General features: G+C 37.6%; 1 protein-coding gene across 1 annotated transcript; it reads right to left on the reverse strand.

The window, feature by feature from the left end:
• Positions 1-2888: 2888 nt before the first annotated feature.
• LOC116880738 (synaptosomal-associated protein 23) lies at positions 2889-4342 on the reverse strand. Its single transcript, XM_032880105.1, has one exon. The coding sequence runs from the start codon at positions 4211-4213 to the stop codon at positions 3578-3580; it is 636 nt and encodes a 211-aa protein (XP_032735996.1). The 5' UTR covers positions 4214-4342; the 3' UTR covers positions 2889-3577.
• Between the last annotated feature and the right edge of the window lie 12254 nt (positions 4343-16596).

Genomic DNA, 16596 nt, shown 5'->3' on the forward strand with positions numbered 1-16596 from the left:
ACCAAACCATAGACTTGTAATGCAGGGGCCAAAAGACAACACAACTCCACCCCCTGCAAACCCCAATGTCCTCTCTTCCTTTTGGAGAATAGGAGCGGCTGATGGAAGAGTAAAAGTGAAACGCGGTCAGGGAAAAATTCAGGCTGACTTGATGGAGCTAAGTTTCTAGAGATTCATATTGAATTGGAGGAATTATTTGAATTTCAAATTATTCACACTGGATTAAGATAAACTCAAGATTAGGTAGAGAGAACTGGGGCAAAGAATATTTGACAGAATCTCTGAAGACAGAGAAGAACCCAGTCTTGCTAACAAAAAATACAGCCCCAATTGAAACTTAATTTTCTCCAAATCAAAGCAATAAGGCCTGATGTTATAGTAAATAAAACTGAAAGTTCAGTGTGGAAAGGAAGTCAAAAAGAGTTGATCCAGATCTTAGCAGACCAAACAAAAGATGTTGACTCAGTTGTTCAGTCACCCTCCTTGCATGAGCAACATACAAATAAAACAAAAACCATTTTCCCAGCCTGGGGTATATATAAATAAATTATTGTAAATCTATTGTGGACAAGGTGGGGGAAAAAGAAAGAAAACATCACTGAAGCCAAGAAATGGATTTAAAAAATTTATTTGAAAAGTAAGTAAGAGCCAGCAAAAAGAAGAAACATCTCCATGAAAGTATCTTATTATTAAAGAATTTACAAAGAATATGGACTTAACAAGACATTTTCAAAGATAAGAGCATAAATCAGACTCAGAATAAAAAAAGATTGTCCAGAATAGGAGTCACATCCTATTCCAGAACTAATAAAAAAATTGCAAGCAGAAAAGATATGACTTAAAGTTTTTTTTATAATAAAATACTTAAGGTAATGAAAATAAAGGTAAGAAAAACACATGAAGATTAAAGCAATTAAAGAGAACTTCATTAATAGAAAGGAGAGATAAAGATGATCCAACAAAAGGATAAATGATGTCCCTGAAGCAGAGAATTCAACAACTGGAACAGTGAATATATTCAAGGCATATTATGAAAGACTTTTTCTTTAATTGAACAGAAAACTGCCTCTGTAGATTGAAAGGAACACTATGTTCCAGGAAAAATTGATTACATTATGAAATCTACTTATATGGACTCTAAACCAATAAATTTTCATGGTAATGAACCTAATTTTGAAAATATATGTTCTCTTCTGCCATTTTATTGCTAGTACATTTAATTTGAAGAGAACACAAAATAAGACCCCACCCAAAACATTTTATAATTGATATTTGAGGCTAACTTGGATTTTCTAAAAATGTTAGAACTTGAGCTAGTTAATTCTAAGGGGAAAATCAATAAAATGTTAAATTGTTGTTAATATTTGATGTACAGATTTGGTGACCATATTTTCTGGACTTAAAGTGAGATGACACATGTGTCAGAAATATGTTCACATTTTTTTCTACCAGTTCTTTTTGGTCTTTGAACTTTTTTAACAGACCATTTTAAACAGGGGTTCATTAAAGTTTATTAAAGTTGAGGCAACTGTGGTATTTAGATATGCAAAGACAAGTAAATCATTGGCAGATTCAGTATTCAAAAGCTCCTTGCTAGATGCTTACTATGTACAAGGATTTGTGTCAGAATTTCTCACATTAGTTATCTCAAATTGTAATATGTGAGGCAACTCAGAAGAGGCAGTTGCAATGCTATGTGGTAAGCAGCATAGTGTGCTTGGTATAGGAGCACAGCTCTATAGGGCCAGGGTGTGCATTATTCTAGAGAAGTTGACTTTTAAGTAGGATCTGACTCAGGAGATGATTTCCATTATACCACATAGCTTCCTTTAAAAACTGAGCTTAAAAGGATAAAGGGGGGCACCTGGGTGGCTCAGTGTGTTAAGCCTCTGCCTTTGGGTCAGGTCATGGTCTCAGGGTCCTGGGGATGGAGCCCTGCATTGGGCTCTCTGCTCAGCAGGGAGCCTGCTTCCCCTTCTCCCTCTGCCTGCCTCTTTGCCTACTTGTGATCTCTCTGTAAATAAATAAATAATAATAAAATAATAAATAAATAAATAATCAAATAAATTTATTTAAATAAATAAATAAAATCTTAAAAAAATAAAGAAATAAAAGGATAAAGTTTTAATATTTAACTGAGGATTTGACTTTCGTTGTAACTTTCGATGTACTTCTGTATATCTGAAAAAAATAACAGAGTTCCACTTGTTTTACAAATAAACTCTAATTTAGATTTTTCTATATGTAGGACAAGCCTTTTTTTCCTCGTTTCTACGAGAAAAATTATTTTTTTTTTTTTTTTTTTTTTTTTTAGTTATAAAATTTAATTGTAAAGATCAAGCAGTGGTATTGGTCAAACCGATCCACATTAATAGCTTCCAAAGTGTGCAGATACTACTTCTTAAATAAAGGTGACAAATATCAATCAGATTCTTATAACACTGTTCAGGATCTAAATAAATGTGATTCTAGACATAATTCAATCTACAAGGCTAACTGAATGATAGTGCAATCATCAATAATTAAACCAAAGGCATAATCTTCCAAATCACTTTTAGTTAAACAGAATAAAGTCTAGCTTTTTTAAAGTCTAAAGCTATAAAAAACTCAAGGCAATCTAACTATTTTTCTACCTGAGATCAAAACAAGTTTCTTTTTTCCTATCTAAACATAATTCTTGACATTGAGGTAAATCTGAATTCACGTAATATATTTTGTCAAACTTTTCCAAAAAAATTTTAAGTCCTGCTTTAGAGAGAAATTCTCGTGTTACAATACATATTTACATATTTTTTTCCTCAAAGACTAATAACAAATTTACGAGGTTAATAGGCATGTAATGGGACCATGATACTACTAATGTAAAAATAAAAAGTCATTCATTTATACAAAGTGTTCCCGTATGGTGCAGTGTGAAATGGGATCACTGTCTATGTACATACATAAATCACCAAACGTTCAGAAACTAAGCCCACTTTGAAAAAGTCATTCTATTTTTTTTGGAGCAGAGGTTGCCAAGTTGTGACGTATAACAAAAATATTGTGTATAAAAGCTCCGAAACCAAGTAGTAGCCTAAACTGGCAATAACTCCAACTTAAATTGAAAAATTAAACCCAACTAGATCTTTACTGTGGCTATGCAACTTTTGCTTTGTGGCCTGCAGGTTTTACTGAGGTAACAACCTCTTATCTCTTGCCTCTCCTCCTTGTGCTCGCTCCCCCTGCCTCTAGCTTCCTTCTTCATGGCTGTCTTTGGCAATGCTTCCAAATCTTGAAAGCAAAAGAACCTGCTAAAGTAAATGAGGAGGATGAAAAGTGATACTTTATATCATGTATAAAAACCAATCTAAGACTATGAACCAAGGGACAAAAAATACTAGAAGGAAGTCTGAGCAGTAGTATACCCTCAAGGGAAAGAGATCATAAAAGAATAGGGGGTCTGTACTCCTGGCCCTTCTTGCACATTATCTCCTGATTGAGAAGAGCATGGAACCAAAATGTTAAACTCTGAAAAGGTAATAACTTTGAAGGAGGAGCTAGAGAAGTGAATACACGATAAAGAAGTACAGCAGCAGTGTTAGCTGTCAATGAGTTTCTTTGCTCTGGCATTGGCAACATCAATACGATCTTTGTTGGTGTCAGCCTTTTCTGTGATCCTGTCTATTTGTCGGTTTTGAGCCTCGATCTCATTGCCCATGTCCAGGGCCATGTTCTTTAGGTTTCCTAGGATACTGCCCACTTGAGTCAGGTTCTCTTCCATCTCATCTTCTCTGGCATCATTAGTTATACGTTTAATGTATCCACCGCTAGCTGCTCCAGTGGTTGTTTGTTGAGGCTGACCGTTTGTCACTCGGCCTGGCTGCTTAGATACTACATTGCTGGGAGAGTTGTCTCCACCATCTCCCCATGTTGCCTTGTAGGCCTTACCAGACTCAAAGTTCTTTGTCCTATTACATGGGCAGACGCAGAGGCCACAGCACTTGTTGAGTTCCGTTAAAGTCTTCTCAGCCTCTCTCATGTCTTTATTTATTTGGTCCATGCCTTCCTCTATGCGGTTTAGTTGTTCCCCTTGTTCATCCAGCATAGTGATAGTCTTGATTCCTGCATCCTGAGACTCAAGGGCTAAACCCAGGATTCTCCTTGTACTTTCCAGAGACTCATCAGTAACCTGGTGGGCTCTCAGTTGAATTTCTTCTGATGACAGATTATCCATGATGAATTAAAACTTTTGATAAGCACGAAAAGTGAAATGTGGATATTCAAGCAGTTCCGGCCACTCCTCTCGCGCCCCAGCCGCTCGGACACCCCCCACACTGGACCTGGAGCTGAATCCTCCCAGCGCCTGCGCCCAAGGAGACATATAATTAAGAATGATTTAATTATGGAGAAGTTACTGAAGATACCCCTACCCTGAGAACAATTTGTTCTCTCTATGATGCTCCTACAGTATACTGTTCATTATCCTTTTACAGTGCTTATAGATTGTGTTTAATTATGTATGCGCATACTGATTCATCCTTCATCCACCAAAGACTGTTATGTGCTTCCAAGGAAAGGGAGATACCATACTTAATTTTGTACCTTATCATGTAGTAGAGAGCCTAACACATAAGTGTTCTCAGACATCTTGCCAATACAAGCCTTAGGTGGCCAAAAGAGTGTCTTATCTTTCAATAACCATTAAAGTATAATATCTTAGACTAAAGAGATTACATTTCTGTAATACCTTCAGGTGACCAGAGAATTATTTTATATGTAAAGTAAAAAGAAAATCACAAAAAATAGTGATTTTTTTTTTTTTTTAAATTCAGTGGCAGGGGAAATGTTTCCCCATTGAAATGGAAACACAAGAAAGTTGTTTTCATTATATCTCAATTTTCTTCTTATTTAATGTAATGTAATTATTATTATTTCTTTCAGTAAGTTTTCTATCTTCCCTCCCCTCCTTTCAGTTTGGCCAGAGCCTCAGTTAAAGAGATCTTGTTTTGTTGAGAAGAAACCTGATAACCTCTCTGTTCAGCTGTTTTGAGCATGTAGGAGACCAAGCGGACATATCTGGATGATTAGATATAGGAATAGGAAGCCAACTTTCCAAAAAGCAGGGCAAAGAAGGAGGAAGAGGCTGTTTGTGCATCTACTATATATCTTCCGTAGCTCTCTGAGTCCTAGATAGACTCTGTAGTAAACTCCCAGTCACAGGCTTGGAGCATAGCTTCAAAAACACTTTTGAAATTAAGATTAAAGACTAACCAGGTGGGCAGAGTGCTGGGCAATCATATTTTCCTTTAGGCTGTTCTTTTGCAACTTTTTAAATTTTTAGACAAATCGTCTGCTCCAAACTTAAAATAGCAAAATGTCTGTGGAAAAAACATGTGCATACTAAGCCAATGGTAAGATAGAGCATGTGTTGCCCTGGGAATGCCAGCAGGTCTCATGTCCTATCAGTCTCATAATTAACTTTGTGATTTTATCTCATGCCAACTTGTGGTCTTTATCTTTCAGACTTGGAAATGAGATTTTGGCAGCACCAACATCAGATCTATATCACAGAAGAGTGTCTCAGAAACCAAGTTCAAAACACTGATATCTAAAACTAAAATGATAACTTAATAATTCACAAGGAGAAGAGAAAAAATCTCATGGGGAATAGAATATTTGTATTGACATCAGTGCTCTTTTCTTTCTGCCATCAGGAAACCTGGGTAATAAAAGTATAACCTAAGGTTGCTTCGTACAAAGACTCAGCATGAAGCGACATTGATTGTGGGCTTCTGCAATCCCAGGAGTGCCCCCACGGGATGGTGGTTATGAGGCTGTTCCTCTTTATCTATTTGTTAGCTGCACAATCATTTTATGCATTCTTCTGTATGCCCAATATTTCACAAAAGATGTTTAAAAAGGAGTATACACATATGAAATTATAAAGATACTGTTTATGTATGAAAAAACTATAAGGAAATACATTAACATAGTGAAACCATTGATTCCTGCTGGTATAATTTTCTTCTTTATAATTTTTACAGAGTCTTTACAATTATTATATGTTTTTTTTTTTTTTTTTTTTTTAATTTGACAGAGAGAGCACAAGTAGGCAGAAAGGCAAGCAGAGAGAGGGGGGAAGCAGGCTCCCCACTGAGCTGAGAGCCTGATGCGATGCAGGGTTGGATCCCAGGACCCTGAGATCATGACCTGAGCTGAAGGCAGAGGCCTAACCCAGTGAGCCACCCAGGTGCCCCTACATGTGGGTTTTTAAAAAATTATTTTGATATAGTTTAACTTCATTGGCTTCTTTTTAAAATTTTCAAATTTAAATCAATTTAATTAACATATGCTATATTATTAGTTTCAGAGGTAGAATTCGTGATTCATCAGTTGTATGCAACACCCAGTGCACTTTAGTTCATGTTCCCTCCTTAATATCCATCAAATTACCTCATCCCTCCCAGCCCCCTCCAGCAACCTTAGTTTTTTCCCTATAGTTAAGAGTCTCTTGTGGTTTGCCTTCCTCTCTGTTCATTTGTTTCTATTTGTAAAATCCTATTTTAGAAAGGGAAATGTGTCTAAAAGTTTTGAGCAAAGGAAGAAAATTTTATGAAATTTTGTATGCCTTTATATTGTACCAAAAACTCTCTCAAATATTTAAGATTCATTGAAGGCTTGAAGAATGAGAAATAATGAGTGTAAGCTTTACACTATTTTTCACTGCAATGAGCACTGCTAATTTTAGTTCTGTGTTTACCTAAATCATTTTTTCTCATTCATCAGTTTTTTTAAGGCTCACACTATGTCTCAAGTCAGGGAAACTATAATGAAAGGAAAGAAAATAATGGAATAGAATACATCGTTCAAACATCCCTTAAAATGCCAGAGCTTTTATTTTCAGCTTTTGAACATTTTCTTAATATTTCAGTGCTATGGGTAGAAGAGGAACTCACAAGCTAAGACAAATCAAGCCTACTAACTGGCAGCCAGGTCCTTTGCCTGGTGTGATTTCCATTTTTCCCTGGCTTATATTAACACAAATTATATTTATATATACTTCTTCCTTCAAATGGCACAGCTTCAGGCCTGCAGCTCTAAAAGTGGGAAGGATAAACAAAAAGCTAAGAAGAGATTCTTCAAAGTAGCTTTTGTGCTGGGTTGTACTCTTTCCTCCCAAGGAACAGCCTGTTTCCTGATGGTGGGAAGGTTCTGAGCCCTGCTGGGACTCTGCTTCACTGCATCTCAGGTTAGGCTGGCAGCAAATTCTCCACCTGCTGTGACTCCCCCAGACTGACAAGCAGTAGCACCAGCTGGTCTTCATAACAGGGTCTGACTGTTGGGAGAACTTCTGTCCTCCTACTTAGCTCACTTTTTTCTGGGGCAACCTAGGTTCTCAACAACTAGAGCAGGACTGATCCACAGTGAAGAAGGGGTGAGAAGTACAAAGTATCTAAGGATACCAAGTAGAAGAAGAAAGGAGGTCCTGATGAGTAGTTTGTCTCATCCCTGGCTCCCTTTCTTAAAGCAACAATTCTTCTCATTCTTTTAGTCTTTTTATGCTCACAGTCATTTTACATGAGCATAAGATATAAATGCTAACCATAGCTATAGATTATAATCTCTAAAACCAGAAAAAAAAACTTCTGACAAAAATAGCCCAGTACTTTTAATGATAAACATGATGATATTGCACTGTATGGTAATTTAGAATTAATGAATGCTAAGATGTTCATAAAAGCTACTGTAATTTCTGCTACTTTTTTTTCTTACATCTTTTAACCTTGTGACTTCTCTAACCTCTATTATTACCATAATCAATATTGATGTTATAGCTTGTGGCATTTAATTATCTTGTGTACAGAACACCACATCCTGCACAGGTAGTTTTCTTGGCTTTTACTTCTACTCCCAGCACATTTCAAGGCCTCATCCTGTATCCACATATTCGTTTTCTGTACTGGCCATTCTGCTCCATCTGAGAGCCTCTGTACCATGTAGGGAACTTTGGAGATGCTGAGTGATTTGGGTGAGGAGAAACATGAGGCTGTGGACTCCCTGACCAGAGAATGATAGTCTGATCACCTTGCTCAGGAGTAGTAAGAGAAGATTCAGGCAGAGTGATGGTATAGGAGAGAGGGTATTTTTGAGGAGGTTGAGTAGGGAAAATGGGCCTTCATGTTAGGAATATAGCATGAACAAAAAGACCAGGAGATGTAAGAGCTTTTCCTGTTCAGATGATATTGTGAATTGAACTCTGTTCCCCCGTAAAAGATATATTGCAGTTATAATGCCTAGTACTTTAGAATATGGCCTTATTTGGGGTCAGCTGGGTGGCTCAGTGGGTTAAGCATCTGCTTTCAGCTCAGGTCATGATCTCAGGGTCCTGGGATCGAGCCCCACATCTGGCTCTCTGCTCAGCAGGAAGCCTATTTTCTCCTCTCTCTCTGCCTGCCTCCCTGCCTACTTGTTATCTCTGTTTGTCAAATAAACAAACTCTTAAAAAAAAAAGAATATGACCTTATTTGGAGATAAGGTTTTTACACAGATAATCAAGTAAAAACGTGGTTCTTAGGGTGGGCTCTAATTTAGTATGACTGGCAGAGGGGAAATGATATGAAGAGACAAAACATGTGAAGGCAGGCAGAGATTGGAGTTATGCAGTCATAAGCCAAGGAACCTCTGGGGTTACCAGAAACTAGAAGAGACAAAGAGGAAGCTTTCCTAAGCATCTTCAGAACGAGTGTGTCCTTAGCGACACTTTGATTTCACACTTCTGGCTTCCAGGTCTCTGAAACAATATATTTCTGCTTTAATCCAGTCAGTTTATGGTACTTTGTTACAGCAGCTCCAGGAAATAAATACAGGTGGGTATAGGTGGGGTTCTAGTGCTGGAAGGTAAGGCATGCAGGATCAAAGTCATAAGGGCTTTGAATGACATGTTAAAGACATTATATTTTATCTTACAGACAAATATCAGATGAGAGAAAAAAGCTAAAGCAAAGGTTGGAGTTATTAAAGCTATTAAAGAAATGATAGCATCATCAGATAGATATATCCAAGGAAGTATATTTGAAGGTGCTCTGGCAAAAGTATGTTTTATAAATTGAAGTTTTCATCAGCATAGACATTCTGGCAACAGATGGTGAATTAGAAAGTGTATGTAATAGTGGAACAGAGCCTAGTTAGGGAGCTTTTGCCATTATTCAGATAGTGAGGAAGTGGCATTGTACTAAGGCAGTGGCTTTGAGAATGAGTGGGAAAAGGCAGTTTTCAGAGACATTATATAGGATGATCTAGAGAACTTGATGATGGATGGATGGTTCATTTAGAAAGAATTTAAACTGAAAATACCTCACATGAATGTATTGCATGGAGCACTGGGTGTTGTACATAAACAATGAATCTTGGAACATTTCATCAAAAACTAATGATGTATTTTACGGTGACTAAACACAATAAAAAAAGAGAAAGTGATAATGTCTTAGCTTAGATGTCATGACGGAAAGAAGTAAATAAAACATTATTATGGTGGTAGAAAAAAAATCATGTCAATGGGGTTAGTTGGTTGTGTTTATAACCATTTTTTTTAAAATTTTTAAATTTTTAAAAATTTTCAATGTACCAGAATTCTTGTTTATGTACCACACCCAATGCTCCATGTAATAAGTGCCCTCCACAATACCCACCACCAGGCTCACCCAACCTCCTACCCCCGCCCCTTCAAAATGCTTAGATTGTTTTTCAGAGTCCATAGTCTCTCATGGTTCATCTCCCTCTCCAATTTCCCCCAACTCCCTTCTCCTCTCCATCTCCCCATGTCCTCTGTGTTATTTCTTATGCTCCACAAATTAGTGAAACCATATGATAACTGACTCTCTCTCCTTGACTTATTTCACTCAGCATAATCTCTTCCAGTCCTGTCCATGTTGATACAAAAGTTGGGTATTCAACCTTTCTGATGGAGGCATAATACTCCATAGTGTATATGGACCACATCTTCCTTATCCATTCGTCTGTTGAAGGGCATCTTGGTTCTTTCCACAGTTTGGCGACCATGGCCATTGCTGCTATAAACATTGGGATACAGATGGCCTTTCTTTTAACTACATCTGTATCTTTGGGGTAAATACCCAATAGTGCAACTGTAGGATCATAGGGAAGCTCTATTTTTAATTTCTTAAGGAATCTGCACACTGTTTTCCAAAATGGCTGCACCAGCTTTCATTCCCACCAATAGTGTAAGAGGGTTCCCCTTTCTCCACATCCTCTCCAACAACAAACATATGTTGTTTACTCTCTTGTTAATTTTGGCCATTCTAACTGGTGTAAGGTGGTATCTTAATGTGTTTTTTTTCTTTTTTTTTTTTTTAAAGATTTTTATTTATTTATTTGACAGAGAGAGAAAGATATCACAAGTAGGTGAGAGGCAGGCAGAGAGAGAGGCAGAAGCAGGCTCCCTGCTGAGCAGAGAGCCTGATGTAGGGCTTGATCCCAGAACCCTGGGATCATGACCTGAGCCGAAGGCAGAGGCTTAACCTCAATGTGGTTTTGATTTGAATTTCCCTGATGGCTAGTGATGACCAACATTTTTTCATGTGTCTGATAGTCATTTTTATGTCTTCATTGGAGAAGTGTCTGTTCATGTCTTCTGCCCATTTTTTGACATGATTATCTTTTTTTCTGTGTTGAGTTTGAGAAGTTCTTTATAGATCCTGGATATCAGCCTTTTGTCTGTACTGTCATTTGCGAATATCTTCTCCCATTCCGTGGGTTTGCCTCTTTGTTTTGTTGACTGTTTCCTTTGCTGTGCAGAAGCTTTTGATCTTGGTGAAGTCCCAAAAATTCATTTTTGCTTTTGTTTCCTTTGCCTTTAGAGACATATCTTGAAAAAGTTGCTGTGATATCAGAGAGGTTACTGCCTATGTTCTTTAGGATTCTGATGGATTCCTGCCTCATGTTGAGGTCTTTTATCCAGTTCGAGTTTATCTTTGTGTATGGTGTAAGACAATGGTCACATCAATGAAACTAGAAGCTGGTTTTTTGAAAGAATCAATAAGATCGATAAACCATTGGCCAAACTAATCCAAAAGAAAAGAGAGAAGACCCAAATTAATAAAATTATGAATGAAAAGGGAGAGATCACAACTAACACCAAGGAAATAGAAACAAATCATCAGAAATTATTATCAATAGTTATATGCCAATAAGTTAAGTAACCTAGATGAAATGGATGCATTCCTGGAAAACTATGAACTTCCAAAATTGAACCTGAATAAACCCATATCTAGCAATGAGATTGAAGCAGTGATCAAAAACCTCCCAAAAAACAAGAGCCCAGGACCTGATGGATTCCCTGGGGAATTCTATCAGACTTTTAAAGAAGAAATAACACCTATTCTCCTGAAGCTGTTTCAAAAAATTGAAGCAGAAAGAAAACTTCCAGACTCTTTTTATGAAGCCATCATTACCCTGATCCCCAAACCAAGCAAAGACCCCACCAAAAAGGAGAATTTTCAGACCAATATCACTGATGAATATGGATGCTAAGATTCTTAACAAGATCCTAGCAAATAGGATCCAATAGCACATTAAAAAGATTATCCACCATGACCAGGTAGGACTCATCCCTGGGTTGCAAGGATGGTTCAACATTCGCAAATCAATCAATGTGATAGAAAAAATCAATAAGAGAAGAGAGAAGAACCACATGGTCCTCTCAATTGATGCAGAAAAAGCATTTGACAAAATCCAGCATCTGTTCCTGATTAAAATGCTTCAAAGTATAGGTATAGAGGGAACATTCCTCAACTTCACAGTCTATCTATGAAAAACCCACAGCAAGTATCATCCTCAATGGGAAAAAGCTCACAGCGTTCCTGTTGAGATCAGGAACACCACAAGGATGCCCACTCTCACCACTCTTGTTCAACGTAGTATTAGAAGTCCTAGCAACAGCAATCAGACAACAAAGAGAAATAAAAGGTATTCAAATTGGCAATGAAGAAGTCAAACTCTCTCTCTTCACAGATGACATGATACTTTATATGGAAAATCCAAAAGACTCTACCCCCAAACTACTAGAACTCATACAGCAATTCAGTAATGTGGCAGGATACAAAGTCAATGTACCAAAATCAGTGGCTTTCTTATACACTAACAGTGAAAATACAGAAAGGGAAATTAGAGAATTGATTCCATTTACTATAACACCAAGAACCATAAGATACCTGGGAAGAAACCTAACCAAAGAAGTAAAGGATCTGTACTCGAGGAACTACAGAACACTCATGAAAGAAATAGAAGAAGACACAAAAAGATGGAAGACCATTCTATGCTCATGGATTGGAAAAATAAACATTGTTAAAATGTCTATACTGCCTAGAGCAATCTATATTTTCAATGCCATTCTGATCAAAATTCCACTGGCATTTTTCAAAGAGCTGGAGCAAATAATCCTAAAATTTGTATGGAATCAGAAGAGACCCCGAATTGCTAAGGAAATGTTGAAAAAGGAAAACAAAACTGGGGGCATCATGTTGCCTGATTTCAGGCTTTACTACAAAGCTGTGATCACCAAGACAGCATGGTACTGGCATAAAAACAGACACACAGACCAGTGGAACAGAGTAGAGAGCCCAGATAATGGACCCTTAACTCTATTGTCAAATAATCTTCGACAAAGCAGGAAAAAATATGCAGTGGAAAAAAGACAGTCTCTTCAATAAATGGTGCTGGGAAAATTGGACAGCTCTATATAGAAGAATGAAACTTGACCATTCTCTTACACCATACACATAGATAAACATAACCATGTTTTTATTGATGTTTTGTTCTATTGATACTGTGAGTTGCTGAGAATACATGTTGGAATCTCTACTACAGATTTGGGTTTGTGAATTTGCCTTTTTATTGTCATCAGCTCTTCTTTATGGAGTTTGAAACTCTGAATAGTTGCATGCACATTAAAGTTTGTTGTATCTTATGGATAAATTAACCCTTTTATCATAAAAAAAAAGAAAAAAGAAAATAACCACATGTCTTAGCTACAGCATAGTGATTAACCAGAATAGTGCTCAAGGAAGAAGAAATATGTTTGGAGACTAGCTAATGAATTCAATGTTGGAGTGCCTGAGGGACATGGTGACCTTTAACTGGCCATTTGAAAACTTGAATTTAGGAGAGGCTAAATTCAGACCTTCTAGTTCCTAATCCAAGGCACTTAAAGCTTATCACACTGGGTGTGAGAGTTACTGCTGGACTTCTATGGTGGAAAGTATATAATAAATACTTCCTTGTGGGCTCCAATATTACAATGAAAGTATTAATATATTGTCATCTTGCAGTTATTTAAAGAGCATAGATTTTTCCTAAACATGAAATACTTTTGGATGGACATTATGGGATATAAAGCACATTTTAAAAGTTCTATATTTTTTTTCTCTGATGTCCTTCAGACATGTGATAAATAAAAGTGAGGAACTAAAAGTAATTATTTCTGTGAAAGCAGAACTACAATGAGTAATAAGGCAAATGTAAGTGGGTTTTTTTTTTTTTTTGGGTGAGGGGGAGGTGTTAAAAGAAATTTTTGAACTTGAAAACTATGAAGACCTATATAAGAATAGGAAAAATATTGCTAGGCAAATTCCCAAGTACACTGGATTTACAGAATTCTGGAACCTTAAGAGAACATCTATTGATATTGGACACTGCTTAAATTCTCATTTATAAAATAATCTTAAATTCATATAATTCACCCCATTATTCATTTAAAAACTAACCAAATCATGAATGCAGTTGAGCAAGTTAAATTGTCTAGGACATAGTATAGATTAATGGCATTCTTTAGAAAAACACTAAAAGAATGTAATATTTTACTCTGCTTTAACATGTAAATAAATAAATACTGGGTAAAACAGCTGCTTTAACATGTAAATAAATAAGCAAATACTGTGGTTTCCTTTATTGCCTTTTGCCCTTGGCTGAAGTACCCTTCCACTTGAAGGATGACTGAAGAAATAGGCAGTCTCTGACATCCAAAATAGGACATTACAAAAAGCAACTAGCCTTGCAAGTTAGATTACTCTCTTGAGGCAGGCTGTTAAAATTCTTTTTTTCTCTCCTTTGGGATCATCAGCAACAAAGCCTGGAGAATACAGGCTTATAGAATTCCATTTCCATACGGAGATGATATTATTCTGCCTATGGCAGTAAAGCCATGAAACCTCTGCCCAGTGGGAGGAGGTGGACACAGAGGAAGTAAAACAAATGACAATCTGCTTTCCATCATGAAAGAATTGGTGGGTAAAGAGGAGAGACCAATCAGGCAGACATATGTTCTGATTTTCTATCTCCAAACTTTGGCCTTGAAAAAGAGCAGCTCATTAATTGAGTGGAGGTAACAAGTTAGGGGGAAATTTCCTTGACCCTCACCACTTCCACCCTGCTTCCAGACTCTCCCCTTTACCCCCCACCCCCCACCCCACCTCCTTTGCCAACCATAGTTTCCATTTAGAATTCTGGAAAGCCGCAGCCTTTGGATGGAGCCATACTGACTGGGTGATTCTATAGGAAAGTAAAGGGAGTGCCTGAGGCTGTTTTCCTCATTTGGTTTTGGTTTCCTGGAGACAGAAGAGAGTCTTCCCTGGGTGGATCTTGTCAGAGAGAATCGCCTTAGCCGGGGAAAGTAAATGGCCAAGGGAGAGACAGAGAGAGTGAACTTGCTAAGAGAATTCCTTTGCCCAGAAAGCAGCTGTTTTGGGCTCATTCATGTGTTTAAAAACACAGATTTGTTTTGATCTTTTAAGAGTTGCCATTGGGGAAACTAATATACCATAAAAGTGGGCAAGGATGTAAATAAACAATTTGTAAAAGCAACCAAAATAAACTTCACTGTAGAGCTATTAAGAAAAAGAAGTATCTGGGAATACCCAGGTACCTGTATGAGAACGAATGAACCTTGCATAGTGTGTACATATAATTTGGTCTAAAGCGGTGGTCCTCAACTGGAGGGGGGGCAGATTTTTCCCCCTCCCCCTCCTCGCCTGTTCTCCCTGGACATTTCACAACATATGGAAACATTTTTGGTTGTCATAACCAAAGAGAGAGGGTGGTACGGAGAGTGTTGTTACCGGAATCTGGGGGTTACAGACCAAGGATATTGCTAAATATCTTACACTGCACAGGACTGTCTCTCACAGCAAAGAATTATCTTTTGCCATTTGTCAACGGTGCTGTGGTTGAGAAATTCTTTTTAGTTTTTTATTTTATTTTATTTTTTTTTAATTTTATTTTTTATAAACATGTATTTTTATCCCCAGGGGTACAGGTCTGTGAATCGCCAGGTTTACACACTTCACAGCACTCACCATAGCACATACCCTCCCCAATGTCCATAACTCCACCCCCCCTCCTAACCCCCCTCCCCCCAGCAACCCTCAGTTTGTTTTGTGAGATTAAGAGTCACTTATGGTTTATCTCCCTCCCAATCCCATCTTGTTTCATTTACTCTTCTCCTACCCCCTTAACCCCCCATGTTGCATCTCCTCTCCCTCATATCAGGGAGATCATATGATAGTTGTCTTTCTCCAATTGACTTATTTCGCTAAGCGTGATACCCTCTAGTAGTGATCTGAAGGGGCACGAGCACCCGAATGTTTATAGCAGCAATGTCTACAATAGCCAAACTATGGAAAGAACCTAGATGTCCATCAACAGACGAATGGATAAAGAAGATGTGGTATATATACACAATGGAATACTATGCAGCCATCAAAAGAAATGAATCTTGCCATTTGCGACGACGTGGAGAAATCCTTTTTAAAGAAATCATTTAGTGCTTGAGGAAGCAGTGACCCAAATAGGTGACATAATGTGGTAGTTGTGAGAATGAGGATAATCTATTTGGAAGCGTACCTAAGTTGAAGGCTATGTGAACTGATGAGTGTCCTTTTTTCTTATTTTTTTAAAGATTTTATTTATTTGTTTGACAGAGAGAGACACAACGAGAGAGGGAACACAAGCAGGGGAAGCTGGAGAGGGAGAAGCTGGCTTCCCACATGGCGGGGAGCCTGATGTGGGACTCAATCTCAGGACCCTGGGATTATGACCTGAGCCGAAGACAGACGCTTACCCACTGAGCCACCCAGATGCCCAGATGAGTGTCCTTTTTGGGAGACATAGCCTTAGGTAGAAATTTTAAAGAATAAAAAGGCCAAATCCTTCCTAAAGTGAAATCGTGTATATTTATTTATGTTAAACACCTGCTTTAGGATTGCTGTAACAGACCAAACAAGACCTGTAGTCAGTCACACTGCCTCTTTTGGAGAACCCTCAGAATAGTTCCCACATCCATATTCTTTATGTACATGTTGCTCTGCTCTTAGTCTGTTTGGACTCCTATAATAAAATATCATAAGCTGGGTAGCTTTATAAATAATACAAATTTGTTCCTCATGCTTCTGGAGACTGGAGGTCTAAGATCAGGATGCCACATGGTCAAATGAGGGTCCTTTTCTGCATTTCAGACTTCTCATTGTATCTTTACATGGTGGGCTCTGTTGGGCTTCTTTTATAATGGTACTAATGTCCTTTATGAGGGCTCTGCTCTCGTGAGCT

This window comes from Lontra canadensis, unplaced genomic scaffold (assembly GCF_010015895.1).
Source record: "Lontra canadensis isolate GAN:19392208 unplaced genomic scaffold, GSC_riverotter_1.0 scaffold67, whole genome shotgun sequence".
Lineage (NCBI taxonomy): Eukaryota > Metazoa > Chordata > Mammalia > Carnivora > Mustelidae > Lontra > Lontra canadensis.